Raw genomic sequence first — 12,270 nt, 5'->3', positions numbered from 1 at the left:
CCGCGGGAGAGGCCTCGCGCTACCCTCTCTCCCCCGCTTCCCGCGCGCCGGGAACCCGGTGCCAGAAGCGGCGAGCGCGGGCGCGGCCTCAGGAGCGGCGGGCGGGACCGACCCAGCGCCACCGCTCGCCGCCCGGGCGCCCGCCCCCCACCCCCTACCCCTGTCCGCGTCCCCGCCCCCAGTCCCCCCCCCCCCCCCCGCCCGGGTCCGCGCTCCCGCCCCCGCCTCCGGGCCAGGTCCGCGGCGGCGGCGGCGGCGGCGGCAGGCGGTCGATGGCGGCATGCGGCTCCTGTTCCTGGCCGTACTGCGGCGGCACACCGGCAACGCCGTCACGGCCGAGCGCGTCCGGTAGGTGCGGGCGCCGGCCGAGCATCCGCGTTGTGAGCGCGGCGCGCTCGGTGGCCCCCCCCCCCCCGGCCGCCCCGACTGCGCGCCCAAACGGACTGGCGGGCGCGCAGGGGGCCTGGGCGGGCGCGGGGAGGCGGCGGCCCGCGGGGGGGCGCGGGGAGGTGGGGTCCGCGGGCGCGCAGGGCCCAGCCCCGGCCCAGGTGCCCCGGCCCCGCGTGGACGCGGCTGTCCTCACGCGCACCCACTGGCCTCTGGGGTTGTCTGGGGTTGCGGGGGGGGGACTCCGCTTAGGACCCCGCACTAGGGCAGGATGGTAGGGAGAAGGCGCTGCAGGGGCTGCCGGCCTGCTCCGCACGCACATCTTCCGTGCCTGGTTCATTGATGCTTTCTGTGCATTAGGAGCGCCCTAGGCTTGGGGACTCTGCAAGGAGAACCGAGGTCGGGTCTGCGTGACGCTTACATTGCCGTGGGGCAGAAGAGAGTAAAAGCGCATGGATGCCTGCCGTGACCGACGCAATGTATATAACCTAACAGGGTTAGGGGCTGCTCGTGCACGGGAGCTGTTTCAGGCAGGGAGGCCCTGGGGAGGCCTCCCTGCCTAAGTGACGTTTGTGCAGAATCCTGAGTGCGAAGGAGGGTCCCCGGGAGCCTGGAGCTGGGGAGGGTTTCCAGGCCCAGGGTGCAGCAAACGTGCAAGCGCTCCCTCATCCTTCGGGTGGGCCCTGCTGACCGAGGGGGCCTCCCACCTCTGCTCCCAGCATACCCTGTTCCATCTCCCCCTCCTGTGTGCTCACCTTCTCAACACTTACCTTCTGCTGCAATGATCTAGTCATGTGCTTATTTGTGTTTTTTCTCTTCTCCTTTCTGCACTGTAAGCCCCTCAGGGCACGCACAGACCAGAGTAGTGCCTGAAGCTTAACGGAGAGTCATTGTTGCTGTTTTTAACTGACTTGCTTCATGAAATTTCTCAACTTACTTCCCCTCAGTGGGTCTGTTTCCCCATCATTAAAATGAACGACTGGGGGCAAAGCCAACCCTTTAATGTCCCTTTCCACTTAAAGATGTCACAGTTCTCCACCAGAGTATAAGTGGCAATGACTGATAGAGGATAAATCAGTTTTCTGAGGCTTACGATTAGGATTTCACAATGAGGATTTTCATCATACAGGTTTATCTTCAGTCTAATTTCAGTGCCCCTGCTTTCACTCATGGGCACACGGAGGGAGGAAGTGCCCTGTGGCCTCTGCTCTGATGAAGCACATTCTAGCAGGGGGTCCACAGAATTAGAGGAGGCAGTTTCAAATGGTGGTGAGGGCCACAGGCGGGCTGGGCCGGGAGCCGTTCTGACTTGGTGATGGTTAAGCTCAGACCTCTGTGACCAAAAGCAGCAGCTCGCTCTGATCTGGGAAGATGGTTCGGGAGGGGGTAATAGCAAGAGCACAGGTCCCGAGGCCAGACCGAGGTTGACAAGCCTGAGAAGCAGAAGGCGGGGTTCTCTGGAATCTAGTGCTTCCGGGGCAGCGGGGGGGGGGGGGCACACGGGGGGCAGTGCCTGGAAGGGGGGTCAGAGAGAGATGCCAGATCCTGTTAGGGAACTAGAGAAAGCATCTCTTTGTTTAACATTTTGTTCCCGATGTGAACTGTACATATGAACCCCAATATTCCAAAGGCCCCTAGGCGCCCCCAGCCCAAAATGTCAGTAGTGCTGAGACAAACCCCGCTCTGGGTGGAGTGGGTAGACATGGCTGGAGACGTGGGCAGGACCCATGTCATCCGGGACCCGTGGTTTTGTGCCACGAACAGAATGAAGCCACCAAAAGCGATCCAGCATGTCCTGAGCTGAAGGCAAACGCCCAACGACTGAGCCACCCAGGCACCCCAAAAGCGATCCAGTTTTGAAGAAGGTCGTTTGAGCTGTGTTTTGGAGGGTGGATTGGGGGGGCAGAGGAGGTGAGCATTTGGGTCTGACATATTTCAGAAGTAAAGTAAACAGGGCTTGGCTGTTGAATGTGGAGCATGTCGCATAACAAAACCACAACTATTTAGTAAGGAAATTACCGTCCTTTATTCAAGGGAAAACGACCCATGGATCAGGGATTCCCTGCCTCACCAGCCGGTCGCACTTCTGTGGGATTTGGGGCTAGAGCGAGGTTCATGGAGCCTTAGAAGCAGCTCGGCGGGGACAGTCCTGGCTGGCTGGGAGGTCGGGGTTCCTCTAGCTAGCAGAGCTAGCAGGTCCTGCCTGCGAGGGGCAGGTGAGCTGGCTAAACCGAGCTGGAGGAGCCCGACTGGCCTGTGTTGGATTTCCTCAACAGAGATGCATTTCCTGGCCAACTGCGGCTCGGGTTTGGGACGTGGGCCAGGCCACCGGGCAGCCTCTGTATTTTGTGGGTCCTGCTGGATGCAGTGGTTTAGCCGGTGTAGGCAATAGCCGGAGGGAGGGTGTTGGGGAGGAATGGTCCGTGTGGGGATCGATAAGCAGAGTGACTGTTTTATTGTCTCTGCGCACTTTGCCCTTCCATAGACCTGCGTGCCACGTGGGGGAGTCCGTTCACCTTGTGCCTGACCCAGCAGCTGTTAGTTAAGCCTTTCTACATACCTTCATCGGGCACCTCCTTCTGGAGTGGTTTCTGAAGCCCTGCGAATGTTAGAGGGTTTGTTCATTAGCGTGAGGCATTCAGGAATAATTATCGCTGTTGAGGGTCTTTGGTTTGCTGGAAGGGTTAAGGGGGCCCCTGTGTGAACACGAGGTCGGGGAGCCCGCACCCCTGTCCCCACTGCGGCGCCACACTCCACTGCCCAGGTTGGCTAGTCTGGCTCTCAGAGTGGTCCAGCGAGGGGACCGGGGTTCCCCGCTCACCTCCCATCCCCTGAAGCTACAGCCATTTTCCAGAAGAACCTGACAGTGATCCTGACAATGCCTCTAAATCAGGCAGATGTGTTCAGGTCAGTTCCTAACAAAAAAGATCACAAGGAAAAGCTGCTCTGGTAAGTTAAAAACAGGATCAGGAACCTGGGGAACAAAGTTCTCTAGAGAACAAAGTTCATTTCATGGGTGATGGAGAAATAAATTGCACAAGTAATGGATGTGAAAAAAAATATTCAGAGTTGTTGTAGTGAAATAGTGGTGGGTCCACAGTTTGAAAGGGCGCTGAACTCAGGTGGGAGGCCGGTCCTCAGAGCCCTGGAATAATCAGCCAAGGCTGGGCCAAGTTGGGCCCACAGGCCAACCAGACGCAGTGGCTGTTTCGTGAGGAAAATCTGGGGGACAGGGCGGCGCCCTGCGGCGCTGGTTGCCGCCTCCCCATCCCCCCCGTGGCAGTGGCAGATCTGGGCAGTTGGATGGGGACCCAAAGCTCTGCAGTCTCCAGCCCCTTCCAGGAAAGGGTTTCTGACCCCCGTTGTACACGGCGCTCGCCAGAGTACCGGCGCCAGGCCTGCGGTTTTGTCGGCAAAGCTCCTCGGGTTCAGGCCGCTCCGGTCGGAGAAGGGAATTCTGAGGGTCATTGTGGCCCACGGATGCACGTGTTGGCGTCTGCATGAATGTGGGGAGCTGGCCTTGGAGCCGAGGGTGCGGCTGGCTTGTTCTCCTCTGGCACAGGTGCGTGGGGTAACAGAAGCAAACAGAAGCGGTGTGGAAAGGTGTGTCAGGAAGGGAGGGGAGGAAGTGCAGAGCGGCCCGCCTGCAGGCCAGGGCTGACTCCCATCCCCACGGCTGCCCGCTCTTCGGACCTCTGGATTCTGCTGTGATCGCCCGACCCTTGGGAAGAAGAGCCCGAAGGAAAGTTCTCTAGGCTTCTAGCTCTTCTTTAGCAGATGCCAAGGAAACTTCGGACGTCTGTGAAGTCAGTAGGAAAAGGCTTTACTGTTCCCCCTCAAGTAATAGTTTTTGAAAGTCACTTAATATTTTCATTCAGCAAGTATTTATTATTGAGTGTCTCCAGTAGGGCATGGTGCCCGAGGGTGCCCTCTGTCTCCCGAGCACACGGCCATCAGCTCTGTGCTCAGCAGGTGATTGCAGAGAAGGTTCTAGCATTCCTGCATGGCAGACGAACAACATACATTTGCAGAAATGGCTCAGTTAATTGCCTTGTGATCTGTGCAGGAAGAAGTGCAGGGTGATGAAAGGAGCAGGCCTTCTGGAGGGTCTGGGGAGCTCCCCTGAGAAATAGCTTTTTCTTTCTCCTACAGTTTGCTTTATTGAGATATAGTTCATGTACCAAAAAAATTCACACTTTCAAGGTGTGCAATTCAGTGCTTTTTGGTATATTCGTAAAGTCACGGAGTCATCTCTACGGTCTGATTCCAGAACATTTGTCTCACCAGATGCCCCAGCCCCCACTCGTCTGCTCTCTGTCTGCGTGGCTCTGTTTCTTCTGCACACTCCTGTACATGTGACCACCCACCATGCGGCCCTTCCCGAGGACTGTGCGTACGCATCACTGCCGGACCCTCTGATAGCCGAGGCGTTCCGGGGTGGGCACCACGTTGTGTTTGTCTCATCCTCGATCCTCGGGTGGAGGCCACTTGGGAAGTGGAAGGGAATAGCGCCCACGTTGATAGATGGGCTAGGTAATGGATGACTCTCTAAGCCAGAGCCCGGCAGGTGAGCTCGGTGAGGACCGAGATAGCTGGGAATGGCATTCCCGGCCATGGGAACCATCTGTGCGGAGGCCCAGGGGTGGGAGAAGCAGGGGCACCGAGTGCGGCCTGAGAGTAGCTGGCTGGGCAGGTGGAGCCACGGTGAGGGTTCTGGACACAGAGCGCTCACAGGACCGCAGGCCTGGGAGAGGAGAGGGCTGGCTCTGCGGCCTGGTGAGCACCCAGCCCCGTGTTCACGGAGTGCGGCCACACGCCCACGGGTGGCTGTGTGCTGCGAGCGTGCCCCGTGTGCCCGTCCGACCATGGGGACACTTCTGGCCCAGAGTGGGGCCCACGCGTGTCAGAGCCAGGGCTGCGATGGGCAGACGTGGGGCTGGGAAGCAGGTGGCTCTGGGGGAGCCGAGGGAGGGGCATGTTCAAGTTCCAGGGGTGGGTAGCCACCCCGGTGATGCGAGGGGTCCCTGAAATCATGGGCCCGAGCCGCGGCCGTCCCACACCCACCGCACTCTCCCACGCCGCTGCAGCGGCGGCCACCAGGAGGTGGGTGGCTGGGGCGTCCTGCGCTTGCCTTGCCAGACGTACCTGGGGCGCTACAAAAGGCCAGCAGAGGAGGGGTTAAGGTATTGACAAGCAACTCACTAGACCAACAGGAAAAGGAATCTTTGTGGGGCTGGGAGGACACGCAGGAGGGGCTGCTGGCGGCAGGCGTGGAGGCCGGGGCCTGGGAGCTCTATGAGGTCAGAGGTCTTTGTGGTTGAAGTGATTGAGGAGCCTGGGGAAAGATAATGATTGTGCTCAGAGACTGGATGACTTTAGGAAGAGCTGGATGTAGCAAGCAAGTTATGCATCAAATGCCAATAAAAGCTCTAAGCTGCTTGTCTGCAGCGGTATCAGAGATTTTCAGCTTTAAGTAAGTGGAAACCCAACCCCAACTGCCTGGACAGTGAAGGGAATTTAGCGGCTTATCCGATAAAAGGTCTGGAGGTGGGGCAGTCTTCAGGCTTGATTTTGCAGCGAAGATGCTAAGGACAGGAGTCTGCTTCTTGCCCCTTCTTGGGTCCACTTCCCATTCTTGCTAGGTTTTCCTTGCCGGCACCTCCCATGTCAGGCCTTGCAAGAAGGAGGGTCTGAGTCTCTGCAGGGGCAAGTGAGGGCCCCCAAGTCCTAGAGCTGCATGTCTGTGGTGGGAGGACCGCCAGCTGGGGTGCTCTGATTGCCCTGAGCCAGCAGGAGCACCTCTACCTGGGGCTAGGGCACTTCCCACTCAGATGGGCGACAGGGACATTCACAGTTTTGGGAAGAGGGGACATGGGAATGCACACTCCAGAGGCCACAGACCCGGCAGGTGTGAGAGCTTCACTAAGTCTCATAAAGGAAGGGGGAAAGCAGACGGCAGACGTCCATGAACTTTTGAAGATTTAAGGGAATAACAAATGTTGGCACTGAAGGAGCAAGAAATACATTTGGGAACATTAAAATCAGGAAGTTTTCCATAGAAATTCAAATACCAATCCTCCCTTGGTAAGATGGCAGAACCGGCAAAGGTGAGGAGCATGTCTGCCTGGTACCAATAGAAGCAATTTGAATGCCCCCCTCATTTTACATATTCTGGTGGTCACATTAAACAAAGCACAAAGAAATGGATAAAATTAATTGTAATACATTCTTTGGAACTCAGTATTTCCAAATACCATGTCAATATGTCATCAATACAGAAATTATTAGTGAGCCGTGTGCATATTTTACACTTAGCGCATCTCTCTTCAGGCCCTTAGCGCATCTCTCTTCAGGCGAGCTCATCACGCCTCATGGTTGTCACTAGCCTCCCCCCACAACCCCATTCATATTTCATTAGCCCCATCTCAGCAGACACTGGGGCTTGGGACACTTCCTGATCTGGTCATTTTGCCTGTTTTCTTGTGGAACTTTGCATTCTTTTAAAAAGACTGGCTTCACCACAGTAATCTCTTGAGCACCAGAATCCCATTTAAAAGGTAGATAGACTTTACAGTTTAGAAAACACATTGACATCACTATTCTAAGTAACACGCTGTCCTGCAAATGTGTTATTATCTCCCTTAATCCACAGAAGGTTACATGGGGCAGTGTCCTCTCTAGTTCACCATTCCAAACTAGAACCTGTGAATTTGTGCAGGCTGTCACACAAGGGCCTCCATCTTCATGAGCACCCTCATCATTCCAAGACCAGCATGATTTCTTTTATACATTAGAAATTCTTGAAATACTGTCCAGAGAGCACCATTTTACTCCAGCCCCCGCCAACTTTCCCCCACCAGAAACAGCACATCCCTGCTTCTCCCCCGTAGGTGCTGTGTCACTGGGCCTGGCCAGGGGCTCACGCCCTGAGAGGCCCACGGGGTGGGACAGCCCCGAAGAGTACTAGGGCCCTGTTCCCATCTCGGGGTCACACAGGGTCACATGGGGATAGAACAGAATGCAGTTGGTATTGCCTACCCTCGTTAAGTTCCTCCTGCAATTTTTTTAATCCAGACATCATAGTTTATGCAAGTTTGCCTAAGTTAAACACACACAAATGAGCAAGGTTCTCTACTCCCTCAGTTAGAGGATGGTTTTCAGCCAGGTGGAAGCAGGTAAATCCTACTGAATCTGAAGTCGGGCATGTGCAAATGGGTTCATCTCTTCCCAGAACTGCCAAATCATGCTTAAGATCTCTTAATTTGTGAGAGATGCATTCCTTCTCAAAACAGCCTTCAGTCGGGGCACCTACGTGGCTCAGTCGGTTAAGCATCTGCCTTCGGCTCAGGTCATGATCTCAGGGTCCTGGGATCGAGTCCCACGTCAGGTTCTCCGCTCAGCAGGAGTCTGCTTCTCCCTCTGCTCCTCCCCACCGCTTGTGTTCTCTCTCTCTCTCTCTCTCAAATAAGTAAAATTAAAAAAAAAAAAAAAAAGCCTTCAAATAAACCAGAACTCCTTGGACATATTAGGTGCTCACAGAGTTTATTTGAATCACATGATCACTTAAAGAAGGAAGAGGGACAGAGCAGCTTAAGGGCATTAAAAGTCAACCAGAAACAAGGGTAAACTCTTAGTCACAGAGAATTAAGATTAAAAAAAAATTGTTTTGGGATATTTATAAGATCGTAACGTTAGTGTTGAAATGTCATTTAAAAATATGTTTAAAAGACCAAGAACAACCCATTATGTGTACCTAACCACCTCCATTCCATATGTCCTATCTTATCAATTCTTCATAAGACAGAAATCTCTCAGGAATGGATTCTCTAAGTAGAAATCCAACTGCTTCTTTTCCATTTATCAACACATTCGTTTTTGGTTTCTCATTTCCTAGAGTTTTAAGAAAATGGAATAACAACTACTCACCCATGCTCAGAAGCACACTGGATTCTTATTTTTGTAAAATACTAACTTTGAGGCTGATGAAAGCTGGCTCTGTTTGTCCCTTGCTCACAGCCCTTGCAGAAGAGTTGAGGTGGGGTGAGGTGGGGAGGGGCAGTGTTCCCGGCTAATAATGACTGATCAACATTAACAGTGGAGATGGTAAGATCGAGATACTCGTTGTACTTCAATAGCTTAAGCAAGATCTCCGCTTCTTATTTGCCCAGTGACAGCTGCAGCATTGTGCATTTAATTACAGAGAGAGAGAACAATTATCATTTGCAGAGTAGCGCAGGTGATGATGCTCACCCTACTCCCCAGAGTGGCTGTGAGCAAGATGTTTGAATCTGCTCTTGCCTCAAGAGTTCCTGAGCATGGGCGCCTGGGTGGCTCAGTCGTTAAGCATCTGCCTTCGGCTCGGGTCATGATCCCGGGGTCCTGGGATGGAGTCCCACGATGGGCTCCCTACTCAGCGGGAAGCCTGCTTCTCCCTCTGCCTCTCCCCCTGCTTGTGTTCCCTCTCTCGCTGTCTTTCTCTCTGTGTCAAATAAATAAATAAAATATTAAAAAAAAAAAAAAAAAGAAAGGGCGCCTGGGTGGCTCAGGCGGTTGGGCGACTGCCTTCGGCTCAGGTCATGATCCTGGAGTCCCGGGATCGAGTCCCGCATCGGGCTCCCTGCTCAGCGGGGAGTCTGCTTCTCCCTCTGACCCTCCCCCCCCATGCTCTCTCTCTCATTCTCTCTCTCAAATAAATAAATAAAATCTTAAAAAAAAAAAAGTTCCTGAGCTTGTGTGTGGCTCCCACATCGCAAACAACTTGGCCATTTTATGACCACTTTGCTTGAAGATTCTAGCTCCTTCATTCTTTTATTCTTATCCTTATTTGTTTTGTACACTATTACTCCTAAATGCAAGCCCCTAGTTCACCTGGTGTTTAGCTAAAGAAATAACAATCTGTTTTATGGCTGGAGTAAAAAAAAAAAAAAAAAAGAAGGGCTATGTTGGATTTGAACTTTGTACTAGAGCGACTTCTGGATGATTTTAGAGATGCTTGAGGGTAATTTTCAGGGAACTTGATGGTCACCTACGTGCTGGCTTTGTAATGGAAGCCTAAGTGCGATGGGAAGGATCGCAAGAGAGACTCTGCACAGTGGTGGTGGTGGGATCGGGGGCTGTGGGGTCTCCCAGGAGTTTGCATTAGGAAATGGACAGTCATGGCCACGGGCACTCAGAATGCACGCTGAATTGGGCATCTCGCAAGTAGAAGAGTGGGTCTGGAGCTAAGGTGGGTGGAGTGGGGGGCGGCCGGCACGCGGGCTATGAAGGGCGCCCACTGCGTGCCAGGCTAAGGCGTTTGGGCTTGATCCCGGAGACGCATTCAGCCATCAGTTCATTCAAGAAGCAAGGCAGATTCGGGCCCCATTCTCCCAGAGTTGTTGGCTGAGCTGGCTACCCTGGGAGGCCCGGGTGGGTTCGTTGATGTACACGTGCACGCACACCTCCAACAACTATAAAATATAACATCTGCCCATGCGTAAAATCCGGCAACACGAAAGGGCGTGTCCCTGTTTCTCCTCCGTAGACATAATCATTGGTATCTATTTCTTATGTGCCCTACAGATACTCCATGCACACACACTATATATACACAAAGTATTCTTCACTTCACCTCCTCTTCATTAAGGACATTATCTTGGAGTTGATGCTAAATTACACTTGACCCTTGAACAACTCGGGGTTTGAACTGCATGGGTCCACTTACATGTGGAGTTTTTTTTCTATAAATAAGAGTACAGGACTGTAAATATATTTTCTCTTCCTTATGATTTCCCAAATAACCTTTTCTTTTCTCCAGTTTATTGTAAGAATACAGTATATAATATGTATGACATGCGACATCTGTGTTAATCAACTGTTTATGTTAGTGGGAAGGCTTCCAGTCAGCAGTAGGCGGTTAGTGAAGTTTTGGGGGAGTCAGAGTTATATGTGGATTTTTGACTGCATGTGGAGGTGGTGACGCCCCAACCCCCACGTCGTTCAGGAGTCAACTGTATTTCACTGCGATCTACTGCATCCCTTTTTTGGCAGCAGAGCTTGGTGGTGTCGAACGTGCCTTAATGTAGCAAGTTCCCTACTGACGCGCACTGAGGTTGTGTCCAGTCTGTTTGGGGAGTGAGACGCAGCTGCAGAACCTCGTCTGGGGGGCATGTTTTTGCACGCATATCCAAGGGTAGTTTGGGAATTGATTCCTGGAAGTGGAGGTGTTTGGTGACAGTTTGTGCGTCTGAAGTACCCTAGCTGTGGCTTCATTACCCACCAGAATTTGTACCAGTTTACCCGCTCAGAATAATGGACAGGCGTGTTTATTTCACAAAGCCTTAGGCAGACTTTTGATCTTTACAAATATTCTACGTAAAAAAGATGACTGAAGTCCAGCACCATTTCCTGTATCTAAAAGCCCAGTTGAATTTCTTTTTCGAGGGCCTGCAATTTTAGGTCCATCCCTAATTTGCCATCAAGTTGTTACTTGTTTTTTTTTTTCTTATTGATTTATGAGAGCTCTTTATTTATTAAGTAAATTAGCTTCTTTCTTTCTGTTAAGTGTTTTAAGTAGTCTTTCTCAGTTTCTTATCTGTCTTTTGATTTTGCTCATGCTGTGTCATCATTCAGAAAATTTCTTTTATTAGATTTGTATTTTAGATTTATGTTACAAGGAGCTGAACCAGGATGAAAAGAAAGATATGTTCTTGAAAGATATTTTGGAGGCAGAATGGAAAGGCCATGAAATATCTTTAGAAGCTGTGATAATGGGTGACTTTGGAAGTCTTTATTAAGAACTGGATGTCAGATGCCTAAAAGCAAACTTTGGGTATCATCCATAATTAAGGGACAGGAGAAAAAAGGTGGAGTCAAGGAAATTTAAAAAAGGAGCTTTCTGGCCCAGCAAATGCCACTGAATACTCTCAGTGTGTGCCTTTTGTCTCAGGACTGAATTAGCCCTCATCCCGCTGGCCTTGGTCCAGCAGAGGTCCCAGGGACCAGACACTGGTGGGCGAATCATTATTGCCACTGATGGTGAGCCTTGTCCTGTATTTTAGGAGGGTTGCCCCTACAGGACAATTCAGAAGATACAGTTTATTAACTTTTTGATTTAAATAATCTTTTGATTTAAGATGTTCATCCCCGTAGCCACCTGTGGCGTATTTCTCCTTTGCCCTCATCTTTTTTTCTCTGTTTATATTTTTTGGTAAAGGGACCATCTAGAAGCTGCCGGCCATGTATGTCTTCTGAAAGATGCCTTTGACCTGGAAAGCTCATCTGAAATCGCCCACCTCATCAAGGCTGAGAACTTAGAGGCAGCATTGGCTCTTCACCTGTACAGAGGAGGCCGACTCTTGCAAGGTAATCTTCTTTCTCTCCAAAGGTGAAACACTGGAAATCATGGAAACCAGAAGCACTTACAGCGTCAAATAAAACAGTTGAGGGGCGCCTGGGCGGCCAGTCGGTGAAGCGTCTGCCTTCGGCTCAGGTCATGATCCCGGGGTCCTGGGATCGAGCCCCACGTCATTGGGCTCCTGCTCGGCGGGGAGCCTGCTTCTCCCTCTGCCTCTGCTGCTCCCCCTGCTCGTGCTCTCTCTCTGTCTGTCTCTCTCATGAATAAATAAATCTTTAAAAAAACACAACAGAGCTGAGATCTCAGTTCATCCTGTTGACCCGGTTCAAACCTGGAAGGATCACCCTCATCTTCTTTGCGTTGTCCTTCTTAGGGCCTCATTTTCCAAAAGGATGTAACTCTGCCGACAAGAATGGATGTGTGCTGAAGCCGTTGTACCGCCTCCCCAGAGAGCTGTCCTGAATGTCCTGAGGTACAGCTCCTCACTCAGAGTATAATTTTCAAAAGTCAAACATACGCGCCTCTTAGAAACACAGAATGGGCACGTA

The 12,270-nt window shown here is 52.1% G+C and overlaps 1 protein-coding gene across 1 annotated transcript in view; it reads left to right on the top strand.

Moving 5' to 3' along the window:
- The first annotated feature begins 218 nt into the window (after positions 1–218).
- GLT1D1 (glycosyltransferase 1 domain containing 1) overlaps positions 219–12,270 on the top strand; it is a 79,577-nt gene continuing 67,525 nt past the window's right edge. The window contains exons 1-2 of the mRNA XM_027576248.2: positions 219–348; positions 11,582–11,730. Coding sequence (XP_027432049.1) covers positions 281–348; positions 11,582–11,730 — 217 coding nt within the window. The 5' untranslated portion in view covers positions 219–280. The remainder of the gene's footprint in view (positions 349–11,581; positions 11,731–12,270) is intronic.

The sequence above is a fragment of the Zalophus californianus genome, chromosome 14 (genome assembly GCF_009762305.2).
Source record: "Zalophus californianus isolate mZalCal1 chromosome 14, mZalCal1.pri.v2, whole genome shotgun sequence".
Classification (NCBI taxonomy): domain Eukaryota; kingdom Metazoa; phylum Chordata; class Mammalia; order Carnivora; family Otariidae; genus Zalophus; species Zalophus californianus.
This window is presented reverse-complemented; position numbering and strand designations above follow the sequence as displayed.